General features: G+C 40.1%; 1 protein-coding gene across 4 annotated transcripts in view; it reads right to left on the bottom strand.

Moving 5' to 3' along the window:
* The window catches only part of LOC133543197 (C-myc promoter-binding protein-like), a 146,683-nt gene that overhangs the window by 38,105 nt on the left and 86,084 nt on the right, over positions 1-22,494 (bottom strand). For 2 of the 4 annotated variants that reach the window (XM_061887710.1, XM_061887709.1), the window contains 10 exons: positions 22,028-22,234; positions 21,746-21,874; positions 13,105-13,246; positions 12,789-12,899; positions 9,559-9,678; positions 9,297-9,446; positions 4,514-5,673; positions 3,711-3,942; positions 3,456-3,562; positions 3,191-3,366 (listed from right to left, as the gene is read on the bottom strand). In XM_061887710.1, coding sequence (XP_061743694.1) covers positions 3,191-3,366; positions 3,456-3,562; positions 3,711-3,942; positions 4,514-5,673; positions 9,297-9,446; positions 9,559-9,678; positions 12,789-12,899; positions 13,105-13,246; positions 21,746-21,874; positions 22,028-22,234 — 2,534 coding nt within the window. The remainder of the gene's footprint in view (positions 1-3,190; positions 3,367-3,455; positions 3,563-3,710; positions 3,943-4,513; positions 5,674-9,296; positions 9,447-9,558; positions 9,679-12,788; positions 12,900-13,104; positions 13,247-21,745; positions 21,875-22,027; positions 22,235-22,494) is intronic. The other 2 variants (XM_061887712.1, XM_061887711.1) reach the window with 1 other exon arrangement.

The following is a 22,494-nucleotide window of genomic DNA, read 5'->3' on the forward strand; positions in this document are numbered from 1 at the left end:
ACTCCCCACAGGACTTCCCGAGGGACACGGTCGAATGCCTTCTCCAAGTCCACATTTCAAATTATATTTGGAAACAGAGGACGTGGTGTCCTCCAGAACAAAGAGGAAAAAAAAATTAGGATTGTTATAGGCGCAAAGTTCAAAAGCCAGCATCTGTGATGGTATGGCGGTGTATTAGTGCCCAAGGCATGGGTAACTTACACATCTATGAAGGCACCATTAATGCTGAATGGTCCATACAGGTTTTGGAGCAACATATGTTGTTATCCAAGCAACGTTATCATGGACGTCCCTGCTTATTTCAGCAAGACACGTGTTACAACAGCGTGGCTTCGTAAAAAAAGAATGCGGGTACTTTCCTGGCCCGCCTGCGGTCCAGACCTGTCTCCCCTCGAAAATTTGTCGCGCATTATGAAGCGTAAAATACGACAGCGGTCACCCCGGACTGTTGAACGACTGAAGCTCTACATAAAACAAGAATGGGAAAGAATTCCACTTTCAAAGCTTCAACAATTAGTTTCCTCAGTTCCCAAATGTTTATTGAGTGTTGTTAAAAAAAAAGGTGATGTAACACAGTGGTGAACATTTCCTTTCCCAACTACTTTGGGACATGTTGCAGTCATGAAATTCTAAGTTAATTATTATTTGCAAAAAAAAAAAAGTTTATGAGTTTGAACATCAAATATCTTGTCTTTGTAGTGCATTCAGTTGAATATGGGTTGAAAAGGATTTGCAAATCATTGTATTCCGTTTATATTTACATCCAACACGATTTCCCAACTCATATGGAAACGGGGTTTGTACTTTTGAGAAGTCAGGTCATATATTTTTGTTTAAAAGAAATATGTACATTTATTTTACAAAAGTGTTCAACATGTTACTGAACCTGCTTGGGTAATTGTCACAGAACACTTTATTGTATTTTGTATATTTTATTTTTATTCCTACAGTAAAATTATTTTCATTATTATATTATATATATCTTCAAAACAGATTTTCTGGGAACCCCCTGTGCCATGGCTCCCCATTGAGACTGTGGACATCTTAAGACCTCACAGATGGTTTTAAACACATTTTTTTTCTTAACTAAAAAAAGTTGATGCTAATTAACCTGTACATATTTCATTTTTTCAAATAAATATTGATAAGGAACCAAATTGCAAGGCAGAATCAAAAATGGAATGCCACAATTCTAAAATCTTAATTCCCATCCCTATTCAAGACTCTCAAAATATGAACACAACATGTTTAATATGGAGTAGTTGTTTTACACGCTGAAAACAATGTGAAATACTTTGAAATAATAAATCAAATGTATAAATGAACATTTAACATTATTTGTACCTTTACTGACAATTATTGTTGGCAAAGACTGAGTTATTTATTTAATCTAGTTGGGTTGTTCACCTTATTTATTAAAGTGTTGGTACTCACAACTTTCTATTGCTTGCTGTTTGTATCATTTTTCATTAGTTTCAGTTCTGTGCTGTGTGTTAGTTTCTATTTTCTGTGTTCAATGTATTATTTTTACTCCTGCCTGAGGAAGCTTCAGGAACCAGCTGTTTGTAAATCCTAAATAAGTTGGGTTCTTAAACACATTACTATTCCGAGTGTAATAACATTTTCTAATGCATTCCGCTGCATCTACTGTTGCTTTTTTTTTACAATTTCCTGATCTTATTTTTTTTCATACTTTGTGTCTTGCGTGTGGATCGTTCTGTGACCATGACACTTTTTCCCTGCATCGTAGGGATCCAGCTTAAAGGCCTGCTGAAACTTACTACTACCGACCACGCAGTCTGATAGTTTATATATCAATGATGAAATATTAACATTGCAACATATGCCAATACGGCCGGTTTAGTGTACTAAATTGCAATTTTAAATTTCCCGCGAGTTTCTTGTTGAAAAAGTCACAGAATGATGACGCGTGCGCGTGATGTCACGGACTGTCAGGAAATATTAGCTCAGCACAAGTTACGGCTAAAGGTCGTCTCTTTTCATCGCATAATTACACAGTCATTTGGACATCTGTCTTGCTGAATCTTTTGCAATTTGTTCAATTAATAATGGAGACTATAAAGAACAATGCTGTTGGTGGAAAGCGGTGTATTGCAGCTGTCTTTAGCACAGAGACACAGCCGGTGTTTCTTTGTTTATAACACAGAGCAGTCAAGCGAACATGTTTCTCTACGTCAACCAGCATGTTTTTGGATGGGAAAATTGTGATATATATATTACCGGAGACATCATTGGATTATTCGTCCTCCTGCTGTAGCTGTTTAAAAGGCAGCTGTGAGCTTAGCTCCTCGGCTTCTCTCTGAGACACTGCGTGTTCACCGCAGCCATCCGACCTCGATGTATGTCTTTACAATCTCACTAAGAGACTATTAAAACAATAAGCGGATAAGGGATCTTCCAGAATTATCCAAGTAAATGTGTCTAATTACATCTGAAACGCTCACACTGCCTCCGCCCGGAGCCGTCGCTTTTTATTTTATTTTATTTTTTAGTAGTCCTTCGCTATCAATATCATCATCCACAAATCTTTCATCCTCGCTCAAATTAATGGGGAAATTGTCGTTTTCTGGGTCCGAATAGCTCTTGCTGCTGGAGGCTCACATTTAAAACAATGTGAGGACGTGAGGAGCCCTCACCCTTGTGACGTCATCGTCTGCGACTTCCGGTAAAGGCGAGGCTTTTATATCAGCACCAAAAGTTGCAAACTTTATTGTGGATGTTCTCTACTAAATCCTTTCAGCAAAAATATGGCAATATCGCGAAATGATCAAGTATGACACATAGAATGGACCTGCTATCCCCGTTTAAATAAGAAAATCTCATTTCAGTAGGCTTTTAAATAGACAGTCTTTGACCCCATGGTGCGTTTTTTTGCAGCTGTACTTGAAAAAGCACAGGATGATTCACTATTGCATAGGATTCTTTGTTTGGGCACTCTATTCCTTGGAATGATACGCAGGAAAACAGACAGCTTTGTTAGACGTAATGTTTGGTCGTACAATACTGAGACGGTAAAAAAACCAGGGCAACATTTTGGCAAACTTTCATCATATAAAAAATGAGGCATACAAAAATCGAGGTGCTACCGTCACATTATTATATCAAAATTATATATCACAGTTCTTTTAACAGCATCCAGATACAAATGTGTTGAAGTGTCAAATCTAACCTGCCGGTTCCTCTCATGTCCCTGATCTCCACATTTAGAAAAGGCAGGAAAGGGTTTCCACAGAAGGGGCACGTAGTGTTTAGATTAGAGTCATCCGCCGTCCAGCCGGCCATGATTTCTTCATCGTAGACCAGACAGTCACATGTCTTACAGCGTGAACAGCTTGAGATTAACAGCTGAAAAAGTAAATATAGCAATGTGAGGTATATAATCTGTCCTATTCCTTTATTTTGGATCTAGTAATGAAATTGTTAAGTTGAGTCACCTCCATTGCACAGTTATTGAAGATGCTGGTGTTGCTAGTGTAGCGTGAGGACCCTAAGTCTGACTTGTCAGACAGAAGGAAGCCAGGAGGTGAGAGGTGGCCACAACCTGTGAGGGTAGGAAAGATTATCAGAGAATGTGACCTACACATGGCTAGGAATATTACTAAAGTTCCAACAATCAAACAATGACAAAGGTAATGCTAGTGTATCTCAATTTCTGGGTAACCATAAAAATATTTGTTTAATGTACAAACCAGGGAGCAGCGATGTGGGTCTTCTGAGGCTAGAGTCTGCAGTGGGACTGTTCAAAAGTCTGCTGTGGAAGGGGCTACGTCTTGGGCTCTTTCGAGATCCCGTTGGACCAACAGGGCTATTCTTTTTTGGGGAGACTGTAGAATATTTTGATTGTTCCTCATCCTTCCCAGGGAAGCTATCTGGATCCTGAACATCAAGCGTGGAGACATTTGGTTGGTCACTCTGAGTGTCCTGAAAAAAACCCAATGACATCGAGCACGCTTGAGAACAGAATTGACAGCCACAGAACACGGTACAACCAGAAACAAAAGCATTCCATCCCCATAGTAAATGATATCCAGTTGCAAAGTTTACAAACTTGCAGTTGTCTGCAATAAAATGCTAAATAATAGATAATCTACTTGAAGTGTGTAATTTTTTTTAAATTAATGTAGCTGAGATAGGCGCCAGCGCCCCCCGTGACCCCAAAAGGGAATAAGCGGTAGAAAATGGATGGATGGATGGAAGTTACATTACGGGTTGAATAGTTTTGCGCGTAAATAGATTTCGCTAGTTGTTCGAAAATCCAATATACTTGCCCACCTATGTGCCTAATGTGTATATTGCTCTCTTTCTTCGCCAGTATATAGATATTTAATCAAACCAACATGCTGTAACGGGGTCAAATAAATCACAAGATGGTAGCAACCATCCAAGAAAATACTCTGTTTCAAGTAAAGCTAATACAGCTAAAAAGTGCTTGCTATCAAATGTGCAAACATGTTTCTCACTATTGTAATAAAGTTTCAATAATGGGAAGTACCTTGGTTGGTGTAGCGTACGTGGATAGACGTGAGTACCAACGACTAGCCTTCTCTGCCACGCCTTTGCTTGCAGAGAACATGCTGGTCTTGAAAACATCCAGTGTTGGTGTTAGTATTGTGTCCAGAACAAACGATGAGGATGGTGAAGGGGCTGCAATGTGCATCTGGCTTGTCTTATCCCGGTAGGGGCTGGGGTGCGAGCTGGGACAAGGGCTAGGGGTGGTGCTTGCGCTGTGACAAGTTGGCGACGACCACATACGCTGATGTGTGATAGATTTAGAGGGCGAGTGACGGTGGTAGGTGCAAGACTGTGGCACTTCCGTAGTCCTGAGGACGGAGCTCTTGGGTAAGCTAGCGCTACGAGGTGAGGAGCGGTGAAAGATGAGCGGGCTGGACGGGTCCTGGAGTTCCCTACTTGGTGTTCGGCTACTCAGTGGGCTTCCAATGTGCTTCATATACAGCTCAATTTCCCTTGCCAAATTCCTGTTGGCAATGGGTGTGTTGGCATCCATCTCCTCTGGACATGGATCCTCCTTTTGCTGCACTGAATGAGACTCTGCTGAAAGCAAGGAGAGAGGATCATAGCCAGTCTCAATGCCTGTGCGCTTCACTCTTCGTCTTGATGTCAAAGGACTCACACCACAGTAGCTTACGCTGCGTTCAATAGGATTTTTGCGAGATTTGCAGGTTTTGTGAGAAGTAATTCCTTCGCTTGCGGTGGTCTTGTCCAAATCCAAATCCTCCAAATCAAAAATAGCCTCTAGATTGTTCAGGTCTTCATCACTGGAAATCTGCATCTCCGGCTCATCTCCATCTTTACGACATCTGCTAACAGAAGCCTCCTCTGACCCACACAGAGCCAGTGAGCGAGGCCTCTTGCTCTTACCAAAGTTGGAATTACAGAGAATTTTCGCATCAGCGCCAAGATGTTCTGCAATTTTATCTGGGTCAGTTTCTCCCTGGCTCATACCCAGACCAAGAACAGTAGTGCCACTCCCACAGACTTTGTCACCACGTAGCCGCCAACTCAAAGTCGAGTCACTGTTGGCACTGCCAACCACTTCTTCCAGGGTACTTTTGTGTTTCCTGAGCAAGATATTGGTTTGGATCTCACCAATCTCTTCTAGAGAAGAGGTGAAGAGAAGACCTGCAACGTGGTCTGAAAAAAACAACCAGACATACTTATTAACAGCAATATAATTAGACAACCACTGGAGATACTGTTCCCTAATGGTAATACTGTTACTCTGCAATCACTTTCTTGTTCCCAGCTGTGATGGGGTGTCATGAACTAAAGGGCTTTTACAGCGGGATACCAACAAGTGCATTTGCTCTGCTGGTGAGTTTTCTGCATGCTCTGCCAACACTTGTATATTTGCGCTGGACAATCGGTGTGGAGATCAATTCAACAACAAACAGGCAGAAGATCCAAATGAAGAAGGAATAGAAGGGTGGATTTACTTGGATTTGTCCATGCCCCAATTTTTGTGCTTTTTAACCTTTTGGGGAATACCTAATTTAATAGCTTCTATTGACCCTCTGGGGAATACAAAATTTAGTAGCTAAAGGACAAACAGGTCCTCAGAGAGTTTAAGTGTACAAAACATGATGGGACTGATATTTTTCAACTTTTTTTTGCTCAAATCTCTCAAACAACTTGAGTCATAAATAAAAATATAGAAAACATGTCATGTTTTTATTTTAACCCTGTGAATGCTAAATTTTTCTAGTTATGACAGTTTTTTCACGTTTAAATATTTGCATAAAAGGAGTCCATCCATATAATAAATGTTATAAAGACTTGGAGTAACAGTTGATAAGGGCCATGATCCTTCAGAAATGCAATGAAAAGCAAGACCATTTTTTAGGGCCGCAAACAATGTCTTTTTTAGAAGGCACAGTGTGCATGGTCGCTGCACCTGTAGAGACTAGACAATAACGTCTTCGTGTGTAGAGGAGTAGGTGCATCAGTCCATCCAACAACCTTTGCAGACCATTTGATGCTCTGTGCATAAAATGTGTTGCATCTGACAAAAAACACTTGTTTGCTTGGTCAGAATAAACACCTTCTTACAGCTCGCTGGAACCTGCAGGCTGCATCAACATTCGCAAATTGTCGCAACATGTTTCTCTGCAAGTCCATGGCTTGTCGTGCAAAAATTTACCTCAAAGGACTAAAAATCCCCCAATATACTCCAAAGGTTAACACGTGTTAGTAACTTATTATCAAATAATTTGTTTATAATTTCCTCACAGTAACATTTATTAAAGTAAAAAAATATATGAACACAACTGGCTAGCTTATGTTACCATTAGTGGCTTAAGAGAATACATGTGTGTGAGAGTTGTCTATATTTTTCACAAATACAAGGTCTATATTATATATTTTTTTACCAGCCCAAATGAAATGATGTGTTTACAGCAGTCAATCACCCAGTCTCTTGCACACATACAAAAGCAGTCTAACACAAACAACAATTGGCAGTCATGCTGCTGTTATGATATAATATAGAGGAGGGAGGGGCAGACTTTTTGGCCCCTACTTTTAGGCTCAGGGTCCACATTGGCTTTTAAAATTCGACAGACCGGCATTTCGAAGCATATCTGTTGGAACTAAGAGTAGACTTCCCTAAAATAGGCTGTACATCTATTTTAAGAACAGCAAAGAAACACAAAAATGGTATTACAGGGTTAACACTTACATTTTCTTTCAGTGGACACAGTGGTGTTCATCACCCTTTTTTGCCAGTGTGTTGAAGTCTAGTATCAGTTTTGTTGTGGCAATTCTCAAAACAGAGCTATGCCGGATTTTGTTCTAATATTTAGCAGGCTGGATTAAAAAGACCAACGGGCCAGATGTGGCCTTTGGGCTGTAGTTTGCCTGTCCATGATATAGAGTCAATGCCAGCGAATGCTAGATATCCAAATTGCTGTTATCAGCTAACAATATCTTAAAGGTGCCATAAGTAATAATTTCATGTCAAGTCATCATTAAATGGCCCTGATATGTCAAAATGCATGAATAAATAATGTTATTAATCGAATATCTTTACAATTGATAATAGTATTTCAGCCGGGATATGCTGATTTCAAAATTAGATATACAGCCCCAAAATGTTATTTTTTTCATTTCGATGCCCTGCCCTCCACCGTTTGATCAATCAGAAAGTCTGTGTGTGTCACATCCAGGTTGCCAGTTACTCACTGCCACCTTCAACTGACTACTGCCACTGGTAAAGTTACTAAACATGTCAGACCTTATTAAATCTAAAAGGCTTCGTTACGATTCTCAACTTATTCATGACAAAGCCAGGAACAAAACAAGGATTTGTATCGGGGGTGCCTATGAAAGACAGAGACGATTGAAAGATTTTTTCACCTGATGCCGAACTTGCCAATTTCCTTCTTGATAGGTAAGTCAGGCATTTACGTTTCCTTATTACATGTAATAAATGGAAATGGACATTTTGTATGTAAACTATATTGTTCAATACAGTCTGTGATCTTGTCTAAAAAGCTAGTATGTTCGGGCAACGAATGCTTTTAGCATGCTAGCCCGGTCAATGACACATCGAAATATAGGCTAACGGGGGGAATATACTGTATGCCTGTTAGCCTGTATGTGGATGTGTCATTCAACTGACGAGGGAACAGTATATTTTTGAAAAAAAAAACCCTATGTAGATATGGGTAGTGTCAGTGCCTATTTAGTTCTCAATATGCTGATATGCTGAGGAAAGGGGGTTCCAACATTAGCGTGGATAATTGCGATTTCTGGTACTGTATGTGCATCAGACACATATGGGTGGCATTTACTCGGCACAGTATAATGCATTACTTGTAGTGATATTGTAATTTGTGTATTGACATGATAGTAGGCGATATGATTTATGCTTAACGTGGTTTTTGCGTAACATGGGTTGGCTCATAGAATCGCAGTCTGCACTGAAATATGGTGATTGGCTGATTGATTGAGTTTAGTTTATTTCGAACATGAACACACTTACAGTATAATACATCACACATGTCCTTTTCAGACATGATGTAAAGAGAATTTGATATGAAATTGAGTATAAATAAGCAACGCTTATTTAATTCTACCCCTTTCCATATTAGTTTTGAAAAACAACTTACATTGCATTACAGATTACGTAGATAGCTTCAAAAACAGTTAAAATGTACACTATTTAAACAGCTTTCCATGTTTTACGCATCTTCAGTAGCAAGAGGATGGGGCGGTATAGCTCGGTTTCTAGAGTGGCCATGTCAGCAACTTGAGGGTTCCAGGTTCGATCCCCGCTTCGGCCATCCTAGTCACTGCCATTGTGTCCTTGGGCAAGACACTTTACCCACCTGCTCCCAGTGCCACCCACACTGGTTTAAATGTAACTTAGATATTGGGTTTTCACTATGTAAAGCGCTTTGAGTCACTAGAGAAAAGCGCTATATGAATATATCTCACAATTCCCAAGAGGATGCACATCTTGTCAGAACACCTGCTCCCGTAAAAGAGTCAAAATTGCCATGACTAATTTTCACTCCATCACTCTGACAGGGGTCTTTTGAGGTTTTGTAGTTTTACTTTATCCATTTATTCATTTTCTACTGCATATTCTGTTTAAGGACAGAAGTTCGCTAGACACTATCCCAGCTTAGATAGGGTACACCTTGGATAGATCACCAATGGATCACAGAGAACATAGAGACAAACAACCATTCACACTCACATATGCGCCTATTAAGGCACACTTGAAAATCCTAATTCACCACGTTTAGTTTTACCTGCACTTGCAGATGTCTTAGCTCGGCATTTTGAATTGTCATAGCGGGAACTGCTGCACACAATGCCATGAGGATGGAAGGAAGAATTGACCTCCATGTCCAACTGAGGTAGACAGTCTTTACTTCCCTTGATGCTCTCCGTCTCTGATACTACAAAGATAGAAAACACAATTTAAGATAATACCACAAAACATAAAATTGTTCATATTAAGGATACAAAAAGATAAACTGATCAATTCAAATTAATACAATGTCAACTGACAGGAGCTGCAGTCACTCTCTTCCTTATCAATCTTGTCCCGGATAGAATTCTGTGCACAGACGTCTCCCCTGCGAACCTCCTCTTTGGACAGTGAATTATAACCCAAGTCTGACTGATGTCCTGAAGAACAGACACAAATAGCAAAAATATCTGATAAAATGTACACAAATATTAGCGAGGTACACAATACGCACTGTTATCAAATATATAAGAGGACAAAGATATACAGAAAAAAATGTGAAATAAAAAGTTATAAAAAAACTACTTGGTGGAGAAACAAAAGCTACAGGCAGACTTTGAGTTACAATATCCTGTTTAGAGAAGTTTCCACAAATCTTTTCTGCTCTGTCCTCCCTCTCCTGCATGGAGAAGATACCAGGTGGTCACAGATAATTGGAGAGGTACCAGTCTGGAAGAGGCACTAACTGTTCCAAGTCGTGAACCGAGGTGGACCACTCTTCTATAAACTCTTCTATGCATCATTTGGTGACGTCTCTGCATTATGGACTTGTCTACATGCAAGAAAATCTCCTAACGACCCTCTGCTGGCGTCCAGATGGACTGAACTCTCACAATACGTATTAATGTAACAATTCAATACATGTGCCCACTCTGCATCTATTGCAGCCGGGCTTTTGAAGTATTTCCTTGTCTGAATGTGGGTTCAGATCAGGGAACGTCGTGGTTTGTGAAGCCCTTTGATGCTCTTGTGTTTAAGGGTTACATGGATAAATTCTGATTGATGTTAACTGTTAAAATAGTGGTGTAATTCTGTGGCTCAGAACTGAACAATAAACTTTTAAAAAATTTTAATGGGTAACATTGATTTTAAATACTAGTATTTTGCCTCTGTCACATAATCCATTAATAGAATAGAATAGAATGGACTTTATTGTCATTATACATGCATATAATGAGATTAAAGACTCCAACTTAAGGTGCGGTAGTGGGAACAAATATGGGGTGAAATAAATAACACAAGAGGTAATAAAGGAAAAAACTTACAATTGAAATAAACAGACTACTATCCAATAAAAAATAATAAGCAATCCTGTACAATATACAAAACACTATAGAAATACAAAATACTGTACAATATACAGAACAAGACAAGAGAACCAAAGCAATAAATAACAATCAGTGTCGGACGTATTGCACTCGAAGGGTAGTATTGCACAGTAGGGTATTAGGGCAGGATATTGTAAAGGGGTGAATTACTATTGTTATAAGTTAGAGTTCAACATGGTGACAGCTCTGGGAAAGATGCTGTCTCTGAGCCTGTTTGTTCTGGCTCTAATGCACCTGTAGCACCTGCCCGATGGTTGCAGGTTGAACAGGTGGAAGCCTGGGTGTGTGCTGTCCTTGGTAATGTTTTTTGCTCTTTTGAAGCAACGGGAGTTGTGTAAATTATATAATCCGCATTCGCATCTCCAAAGTCGTCATCCACCCGCCGTCCACCCGAACCAACATTTTGTCAGGACCGTACCCGCCCGCCAACCGCCCGCTGAAATACATCAGAGGTTGTCCGCCTTTACCACTCACAGAGCTATTTAAACCTGTTTCACAGAATAACGTTTACAATTGTAGCCGCTAACATTCCAATCGCGTTTATCCTGATGACAAGAATATGGGCGTGCTGTGAAGCCATTGCCTTAGACACCTTCAACAACATGTACGAACAGTTTGTGGGTCCGGCTACATGTTGTGTGCAGCTTCCGCAATTACACGTTCAAGATTGAAAGGCATACTGGGTGATACAGAGTACACTGATGGTTGTGATATGAACAACTTTAACACTTACTAATATGCACCACGCTGTGAAGCCACACTCAACAAGATTGACAAACACATTTTGGGAGAACATCCTCACAGTAACACAACAGAAACACAACACAACAAATACCCATAATCCTTTGTATTTATGACACTTCCTGAATATATTTTACACCCCCGCGCCCCCAACCCCGCCCACCTTACCGACGCACGGGTGGGGGGGGGGGGGGTTTGCTGCTAGCAGGGTGTATAAGATACTCAGGAAGTTTCATGAATACAAAGGATTACGGGTATTTGTTGTGTTGCGTTTATGTTGTGTTACTGTGAGGATGTTCTCCCGAAATGTGTTTGTCGTTCTTAATTGGTGTGGCTTCACAGCGTGGCGCATATTACTAAGAGTGTTAAAATTGTTTATATCACAACCATTAGTGTACTCTGTGTCACCCAGTATGCCTCTTAGTCGTGTACGTGTGTCTGCGGAAGCCACACACAACATGATGCTGGACTGACAAGCAGATCGTACATGTTGTAGAAGGTCGATAGAGCCAGTGGCTTCATAGCACGCCCTATTTCTTTTTATCTGGGTGACTACCGGCAGTCATTCAGGAGAATAATAGCGTCTTTCTTCGCTTTATGACACGGGTCTCAAATGGCACTTTGAATGACAAAGGATACCGGTCACAGAACCATGCATATCAAATATTTCCGGACGGTTCAACCGCCACCCGCCCGAATCTAATTAAAATCTATTTTTTCGTCATGTCAACCGCCCGACCCGTGGTTGAGACCGCAAACCACGCATCACTAGTGTAAATCCTTCAGGGAGGGCAGGGGACAGCCGATGATTTTTTGTGCAGACTTTATGACCCTCTGAATTGCCTGTTTGTCGGCGTCAGTGCAGCTGGCGTACCACACTGTTATGCAGTACGTCAGCAGGCTTTCGACAGCCGAGTGATAGAAGGTCACCATCAGCTTCCTCTCCAGTCTGCTCTTCCTCAGCACCCTCAGGAAGTGGAGTCTCCGCTGGGCCTCCCAGATGACCGCAGTTGTATTTTGGGTCCGGGACAGGTCAGCACATATGAGGGTGCCGAGGAACTTGAAAGAGTTGACTCTCTCCACCTCCTCACCGTTGATGTAGAGGGGGGCGGGGTCTGCAGTGTTTTTCCAGAAGTCAAAGATGAGTTCCTTGGTTTTTGTGGTGTTCAGTGCCAAATTATTCACTGAACACCACGCTGATAGTTTCAGGATCTCATCTCTGTATGCAGACTCATCCCCCCCTGTAATGGGGCCCACCACCGTTGTGTCATCGGCGAACTTGATGATGGTGTTGTCCGAGTGGACTGGACTACTATTAAACTTGTAAGCTGAGTTTCCACTGTAATTGTGTTCATGCTGACAAACCAAACAGGATGTAATTAAAAAAAAAGTAAAATAAAGTGTTTGTAATGTAGATCTACCTGTGCTAGATCCATCATCATTGATATCTGCTGCTCTACACTGCTCTGTTAGGGTGACGTCAGCTGTGCTGTCCAGGCTGCCATGACTATCAACGTCCAGGTCGTTGCAGTCTACCCCCCCAAAAAACAAATCATTATCGAAGACAACAGTTTTTCTGTAAAAAGAAAATATTTGCTTTCAGTTTAATTTATTATACCATTAGCAGAATTTGACGGTAAAGTGACTCGCATGGAGATTGTGTAGTTGTCGCAAAAATGATGAGGAAACCACAGATTTTTAAATAATCTTTAAAAAAAAATTTCTCATGTTGATTACCTGACAGCAGGCTCTGAGTGAGAGGGGCATGTTTTCGCAGTGACTGTTTAAACTGAGCCACACCCAAAACCACATTTCTCAGCTTCATCCACAGAAAGTATCCTCCTCTGGTGCTGGTCGGCCAAGTGCTTTCCAGCACTGCCTTTAAAATTAAGAGGAAGAAACAGACAAGAGAAAAAAAATTGTTTAAGCAAAATAATTTAAAGAGCTTGTGTATATTTGTAGAGTCCCAAACATTGAAAAATCAATAAGCGGTTGACACTCAGATCTGGAATTGTTCAACTTGAAATTTTAAGGAAACGACAAAAAAGTAAGGTTTCTGTAAATAGTACCAACAGTAATTGTATTGTTTTGTTTTAACTTAAATGGTAAACGGTCTGTATTTATGAAATGCTTTACTATAGCTGGAATGATACCTACAGTGCTTTACATTATACATCAAATTCACACAAACATTCACACAGTGAAGGCAGACAACTACATGAAAATTCACAAAAAACTTTACTTTAAACAAAGTAATAAAAGTTGGTGTAGATCATCAAAGTCAATCTTCCAGCATGCGGCACTATTTGAAAATCAAAGTTAATTTTAGCAACTAAGAACTCCAACTTACTCCAGCAGTAACATCCAACATAATGTACATCTTACCCCAGATTTCCACTGGATGCGAAATAGCTGCTGAACGAAACCACAACAGAACAGCACCGCCATCTACAAGTCTTGTCTTGTTATATTCTTATTTTACAGTTATATTGTTATTCCCATTGTTTTTATTCTTTTTGTAATATTTCTCTATTTTGTTTCCATTTAAACCCCCATTATTTACTTTTTTCTTTAAATTGATCTCAACTCTGTACACTGCTGCTGGAATTTTAATTTTCCTGAAGGAACTCTCCTGAAGGAATCAATAAAGTACTATCTATCTATCTATCTATCTATCTACAAACCCTGTTTCCACATGAGTTGGGAAATTGTGTTAGATGTAAATATAAACGGAATAAAACGATTTGCAAATCCTTTTCAACCCATGTTCAATTGAATATGCTACAAAGACAAGATATTTGATGTTCAAACTCAAAGTTATTTTTTTTTTTGCAAATAACAATTAACTTAGAATTTCATGGCTGCAACATGTGCCAAAGTAGTTGGTAGATGGCATGTTCACCACTGTGTTACATCACCTTTTCTTTTAACAACACCTAATAAACGTTTGGGAACAGAGGAAACTAATTGTTGAAGCTTTGAAAGTGGAATTCTTTCCCATTCTTGTTTTATGTAGAGCTTCAGTCGTTCAACAGTCCGGGGTCTCTGCAGTCGTATTTTAGCCTTCATAATGCGCCACACATTTTCGAAGGGAGACAGGTCTGGACTGCAGACGGGCCTGGAAAGTACCTGCACTCTTTTACTACGAAGCCACGCTGTTGTAATACGTGGCTTGGCATTGTCTTGCTGAAATAAGCAGGGGCGTCCATGATAACGTTGTTTGGATGACAACATATGTTGCTCCAAAACTTGTATGGACCTTTCGGCATTAATGGTGCCTTCACAGATGTGTAAGTTACCCATGCCTTGGGCACTAATACACCCCCATACCATCACAGATGCTGGCTTTTGAACTTTGCGCCTATAACATTCGGAATGGTTATTTTACTCTTTGTTCTGGAGGACACCACATCCTCTGTTTCCAAATATAATTTGAAATGTGGACTTGTCAGACCACAGGACACTTTTCCACTTTGCATCAGTACATCTTAGATGAACTCGGGCCCAGCGAAGCCGGTGGCGTTTCAGGATGTTGTTGATAAATGGGTTTGGCTTTGCATAGTAGAGATGTAGCAACCAACTGTAGTTACTGACAATGGTTTTATGAAGTGTTCCTGAGCCTGTGTGGTGATATCCTTTACACACTGATGACAGTTTTGATGCAGTACCGCCTGGGGGACCAAAGGTCCGTAATATCATCACTTACGTGCAGTGATTTCTCCAGATTCTCTGAACCTTTTGATGATTTTACGGACCGTAGATGGTAAAATCTCTAAATTCCTTGCAATAGCTCGTTTAAAAATGTTGTTCTAAAACTGTTCGACAATTTGCTAACAAATTGGTGACCCTCGCCCCATCCTTGTTTGTGAATTACTTAGCATTTCATGGAAGCTGCTTTTATACCCAATCATGGCACCCACCTGTTCCCAATTAGTCTGCACACCTGTGGGATGTTCCATATAAGTGTTTGATGAGCATTCCTCAACTTTATCAGTATTTATTGCCACCTTTCCCAACTTCTTTGTCACGTGTTGCTGGCATCAAATTCTAAAAGTAATGATTATTTGCAACAAAAAAAAATGTTTATCAGTTTGAAGATCAAATATGTTGTCTTTGTAGCATATTCAACTGAATATGGGATGAAAATGATTTGCAAATCATTGTATTCCGTTTATATTTACATTTAACACAAATCCCAACTCATATGGAAACAGGGTTTGTACAATGCGGCATCCCTACCGCCGTTCTGTTGCGGCGCCATCGTGCAGCAACAATCCAACAGTAACATCATACCCTCTGAGCGTGTCACAACAATCAGTCCCCTGCTTTCCAATATCATTTTCATTGTAAGTATTTGTATTATACCCTTATTGAAATTAAGTTTTTTGGGAAAAGAAAACTCCCCTGTTTTCCCTGTCCCAGTATCAGCATGTATTTGACACAGGCCCCCATATCTCCATATAGCCGCTCAGGATATACCTATATAGTAGTCTTTAATTTTAAACCCTCCAGAATCAGCATGTCCTCTCATCCAGTTGTGTCAACGAGGTGAAATTCCGCTTGAAAACTTTGACAGGTTGACCTCATGTCCGTCGACACCCATTAGGATGTTTCAAAGTGTTAAATACAATCCTTAAAAACAGACTATTTTATTTTACAAGTAAACCGGAAAATTGTTTGTATTTGTGCCTGACTTCGTGTCCAACACAAGCCGATTTTAGCAGATTAAACTGATTTGTTGCGGCTTTCGGCAAATTAGAAACTTTGCTTATATTTAGCGCTGGAATGCGGGACGTCATCGGCATGTCAGTGACGTTCCCTTTTCTAGGTGGTGGAAACAGACACAATGACTTGAGTAAAAACGGATATAGTCCACCGCCTTGCGGATGTTGTGTTGCGGCCGTTTTGCATCTAGTAGAAATCCAGGATTATAGAATACTACCAAAGTTTGACGCCACAGTGGTATTATTAGCATGCAGTGCACTAAACATTCTTACTAAAGGTGTGACATTACCGCCAAAGGTACAGTAGCAATATTTTTTAATCACAACTAAAAAACAACCTCACTTTAACTATTAAACCCTGTCCATACAAAAAAAATATTGAAGGCCTACTGAAACCCACTACTACCGACCACAGAGTCTGATAGTTTATATATCAATGATGAAATATTAACATTGCAACACATGCCAATACGGCCGATTTAGTTTACTAAATTACAATTTTAAATTTCCCGCTGAGTTTCTTGTTGAAAACGTTGCGGAATGATGACGCGTATGATGACGCGTGCGCGTGACGTCTCGAGTCGGAGGGGACATATTAGCGCAGCACCACCAGTGGCTAAAAGTCGTCTGCTTTAATCGCATAATTACACAGTATTCTGGACATCTGTGTTGCTGAATCTTTTGCAATTTGTTGAATTAATAATGGAGAAGTCAAAGTAGAAAGATGGAGGTGGGAAGCTTTAGCCTTTAGCCACACAAACACACGGTGTTTCCTTGTTTAAAATTCCCGGAGGTGAAACTTTACCTGCCGGCCACTTGTCAACCGGCAGGTTTCGGTGAGAAAATTGTGGTAAAAAGTCGCCTCTTACCGGAGATCAGCGGAACTTCTGTTATGCTGCTATGCTGCTGCTGCCGTGACTAATTCCCTCAGAGACTGGCGTCAAGACACCCGTGGACACACCCCTCCGATTATCAGGTACTATATAATCTCACTAAAACACTAGCAACACAATAGAAAGATAACAGATTTCCCAGAATTATTCTAGTAAATGTGTCTAAAAACATCTGAATCGCTCACAATGCAATCGCCTTTTTTTTTTAACTTTATTTTTATTTTTTTATTTATTTCTAGTCCTTCGCTATCAATATCCTCAGCCATGAATCTTTCATCCTCGCTCAAATTAATAGGGAAATTGTCGTTTTCTCGGTCCGAATAGCTCTTTTTGTTGGAGGCTTCCATTAAAAACAAAGTGAGGACGTGAGGAGCCCCCACACGGGTGACGTCATCGTCTGCGACTTCCACTAAAGGCAAAGCTTTTTTATTAGCGACCAAAAGTTGCAAACTTTATCGTGGATGTTCTCTACTAAATCCTTTCAGCAAAAATATGGCAATATCGCGAAATGATTAGGTATGACACATAGAACGGACCTGCTATCCCCGTTTAAATTCTCATTTCAGGAAGCTTTTAAAGATGTTGCCTTATAACACGGTCAGAAATAATCCTTGGCACTCTTCAAGGGTGGACGCTCCCCTTTCCTCTCCCTTATCTCTCCTGCTTACTTAGTTTTTTTTTGATTGATTGAAACTTTTATTAGTAGATTGCACAGTTCAGTACATATTCCGTACAATTGACCACTAAATGGCAACACCCAAATAAGTTTTTAAACTTTTTTTAACGTTTTTCCACGTTAATCAATTCATGTCTTGTCTTAACTTTCTTGTTACCTCTTTTTGCACTTCTCTCCAAATCTAAACATTGGAACTGTTTAACTGGCCTCAACGAAATTAACAAGATCTTGGGTTTGGGGGAACCTGCTTGTCATGAGGGTGCTGTTGTTGCTGGACACACCACGGACTCCTGGGAGAAGAAGGACTGCCGCGTGCCTGGCGACCCTTTTCTGTCGAGGACGTGAAGATATCTACTTATTCGGAATTATGACAACAGGACATCTGCTGATTGAAGTAAGTGTTGCTCTGGTTTGTCGACAAATTGGAAGTTGCTGGCAGTCTTCAAAGTACCCCAAAGCTGCCACAAATGATTGGAAGATGCGGGAAGAGCTGTGGACACTCTTGTGATTTGCATAACATCGGACTGTCTTCCCCACAGGATTTTTGAGGACCAGTCATAGACAATTTAGAGTGAAAAGCACATTTTATTTTCACTCGCATACAAAACATTATAACTTGGATTGTTTCCCTGACGTCGAGACTTTCCCGAAGGACAGTGCGGCAAAGACACAACAAACTCCCTTCTGTCTCTCATGGACACTTGTTGTTGTTCACTTTGGACTAGCGACTGCACAAGATCAAGGCCACGGAACAGAGACACACTGCAGGCTTACATACAAACATGCACCCCAAAAATATACGCCACACATGCAACCCCCCCCCAACCCAATGCCCTCGACGCAAATCCCAGAGAGATGATGAAAGGATGGTCAGCGCCGGAGAGCTGCGGCCTACCACCATGACCCCGCACTCCCTTCCCTCTGTTGCTAGATATCTCCAGATGTATGTTGTAATATGTATATGTGTTTTGCTACGGAGGTTTTTTCCCCACTCCTTACTGGGCCCCCTTAGGAGCCCAGTCTACGTTGTATTTTTTTACTTATCCTTCCCCAGCGTTTTACCTTTTTCCCCATCTTTTACGGGGCGCCTTGTGGCGACCCATCAGCGTTCCTGTTCTGTAACCCTGTACACTGTTTGTTTGTCTAATCTTGAATGGGTCTGTGCTGAAAACAAAGTTTTGTTGGACAAACCCCGTTTCCATATGAGTTGGGAAATTGTGTTAGATGTAAATATAAACGAAATACAATGATTTGCAAATAATTTTCCACCTACATTCAGATGAATATGCTACAAAGACAACATATTTGATATTCAAACTGATAAAAAAAAATGTTTGCAAATAATTATTAACTTCAGAGTTTGATGCCAGCAACACATGACAAAGAAGTTGGGAAAGGTGGCAATAAATACTGATAAAAGTTGAGGAATGCTCAACAAATTCTTATTTGGAACATCCTACAGGTGTGTAGGCTAATTGGGAACAGGTGGGTGCCAAGATTGGGTATAAAAACAGCTTCCCAAAATACGCTCAGTCTTTCACAAGAAAGGATGAGGCGAGGTACACCCCTTTGTCCACAACTGCGTGAGAAAATAGTCAAATAGTTTAAGAACAACGTTTCTCAGCGTGCAATTGCAAGAAATTTAGGCATTTCAACATCTACGGTCCATAATATCATCAAAAGGTTCAGAGAATCTGGAGAAATCACTCCACGTAAGCGGCATGGCTGGAAACCAACATCGAATGACCGTGACCTTCGATCCCTCAGACGGCACTGTATCAAAAACTGACATCAATCTCTAAAGGATATCACCACATGGGCTCAGGAAGACTTCAGAAAACCACTGTCACTAAATACAGTTTGTTGCAACATCTGTAAGTGCAAGTTAAAGCTCTACTATGCAAAGCGAAAGCCATTTATCAACAACATCCAGAAACACCGCCGGCTTCTCAGGGCCCGAGATCATCCAGACTGTTATCGATGCAAAGTTCAAAAGCCAGCATCTGTGATGGTATGGGGGTGCATTAGTGCCCAAGGCATGGGTAACTTACACATCTGTGAAGGCACCATTAATGCTGAAAGGTACATACAGGTTTTGGAACAACATATGCTCCCATCTGAGCGCAGTCTTTTCATGGACGCCCCTGCTTTTTTCAGCAGGACAATGCCAAGCCACATTCAGGACGTGTTACAACAGCGTGGCTTCGTAAAAAGGAATGTTAAACGACTGAAGCTCTACATAAAACAAGAATGGGAAAGAATTCCACTTTCAAAGCTTCAACAATTAGTTTCCTCAGTTCCCAAACGTTTATTGAGTGTTGTTAAAAGAAAAGGTGATGTAACACAGTGGTGAAAATGCCCTTTCCTAACTACTTTGGCACGTGTTGCAGCCATGAAATTCTAAGTTAATTATTATTTGCAAAAAAAAAAAACGTTTATGAGTTTGAACATCAAATATCTTGTCTTTGTAGTGCATTCAATTGAATATGGGTTGAAAAGGATTTGCAAATCATTGTATTCCGTTCATATTTACATCACAATTTCCCAACTCATATGGTAATGGGGTTTGTACTTGTGCAATGACAATAAAGACCTATCCATCTAAACAACAAAGCATACTGCGAAACACAATTATGACAAGTCTTGTGGATTCTGCTGAATATTCCCAGAAATTGTCCTTGTCTACAGACATACTGACTGAGGTTACAAACCTCCCGGGTATTACTGTCCGCATAAAAATACTGCAGCTTTTGATGGCTGATTTACAATTACTTATTTGAATTGAGCAACCACAGCAACCTCAGCGTGCACACCAAGCAGCACTCTCTCATAGCATCTACCCCTCTACTTTCCCTGCCCTCAGTCTCCTCACCAGTCACGATGCATTTACGAACGTCAGACTGTCGGAAAACAGAACTCTTCAAGCAGGAACAAACTTAACTGCAGATATTTAAAAAAATGCACATTTCCTCCACACCGTAGCACATAACCACCTATCTGTATCTTTAAAATCAGCGCCATACTTTTTGTTCACCGCTTTATATTTTGATACTCCCCTTTGAAGAAGAAAATATTTCACCCCTACACCCCCACTAGTATAATTTGTCTATAAAATTGTTAAAACTATACCTCGGCATAATATTGTAAGCTTATTAAGAATAAAGGAAACAAAACATCGGTGTTTCCACGTCTCCCACCGTGGTTACAGTGAGGAAAAGTGCTACATACGCTTCATCATATTCTGGTACGGCAAAAAAAAAAGCATGTTCCCCAATTTCACACATGCCCCCACACCGTGGTCCGCCCCGCTACTTGAGAAAGACTGCTGTAATTGAACAGAAACATATTGTTCAAATGTTGTAATCATACCACAAACAATAATATCTTAGTGCAAAGTATAATACAGGAACATTGTGTTTCAAGTAACTTTGGCTGAATGTCTAAACTGACAAGTGTAAAACTGTGTCTTTCTACTTCTTAAGAAATATTGTCCTCTGCAATGAACATTTTCGTATTACTGTAGTTAGGAGAATGTTTATTCTCATGAGGTTAACTGACAATTTAACTTTTAATAATGTAAATACCTCACAAATTGATGTTTGGCCTCACTGGCTACTTTGTTTCACTTCAAGGATATTTTCCAGTGGTTCATCAAATTGCCTAACACTCGTATTCATTGTCATAGACATTGATGCTTGCAGTGTTTCTTTTGCAAATCCGAGCTACCACATGAGGATTTATTCCAAAAGGAAATATTTGCTTGTCTGCTCATTCATCAGACCAACAAAATTTGTCCATACTTCTGATTAAAACTTTGCAGGAGGTTCCCCACTCCGTTCTGTTCCGTCCAAATGAGCTGTCCCGTTGAAAAAAAAGCTACCATAAGGGATCATGGGAGGTGTGATTTACTTCTCAGACTATTCCATTAAATAGCAATAGCACCATAAAGAAACGATATTGACAGGTGTAACAAAGTTCTCATTTGATAAGATTTTAAAACTGAAGTATGTAAATATATACAATAATGTTAACCCAAATGTTCATTAACCATCAATGCACATTTGGTTTCATTCATACTTGTGTACCTTATTGTAGTAGCCATATGTAATTGCATTTGGGTGGACTCCAGCTTTCTTCATTTCAAAGAGGACCCTGACTGCAAGGACCGGCTGGCCATATTGCCCACAAAGCTGCATTAGCACTCTGTAACACACCTAGGAGAAGAAAGTTAAACAATGATGGCAAAGTCTGAAAAAAAATAATGGGGCCGCTTAAACACTATTAAAAAAGCTTATACTATACTTTATATTTAAGTATATATACATATATACATACATAAATATATATAAATAATCAGGGCAAAAAACCTCATCAGGTGGCTGCAACTTCTTGGCCTGCATCTTACGAAGGACATCATAGGCAGTACGAAGAGCTCGCACTTTAGAATGGCAAACCTTCACATATGCTGGTAGACAAATAAACCAGAGGCCATAACAATGGCGCAGCAAGCACATGGACCATAGCTGGGGGATGGATGAGTATTTTTTGGCTATTTTCTGGGCTGATTTAATCTCCTATGGAAATAAAGAAGGGTGGGGAGAAGTTATTTAGGATAAAATACTGTGGAAGCTGAATATTGGACATTTAACAATGGGTAGTAAGGTGACACTGATTTTTCACTTATACAAGAGAGCATCATTCATTTGGAAATAAGGCAATCATTTTCACAAGGAAGAGTAGCAGAATATAATTCATTATGTGTTTTATTTACTCATTAGACCATTATAAGAACACAATTAAAGTTTGTTGTATTTGGTTAAAAGGGCAGTTAACT

Source organism: Nerophis ophidion, linkage group LG25 (assembly GCF_033978795.1).
Source record: "Nerophis ophidion isolate RoL-2023_Sa linkage group LG25, RoL_Noph_v1.0, whole genome shotgun sequence".
NCBI lineage: Eukaryota > Metazoa > Chordata > Actinopteri > Syngnathiformes > Syngnathidae > Nerophis > Nerophis ophidion.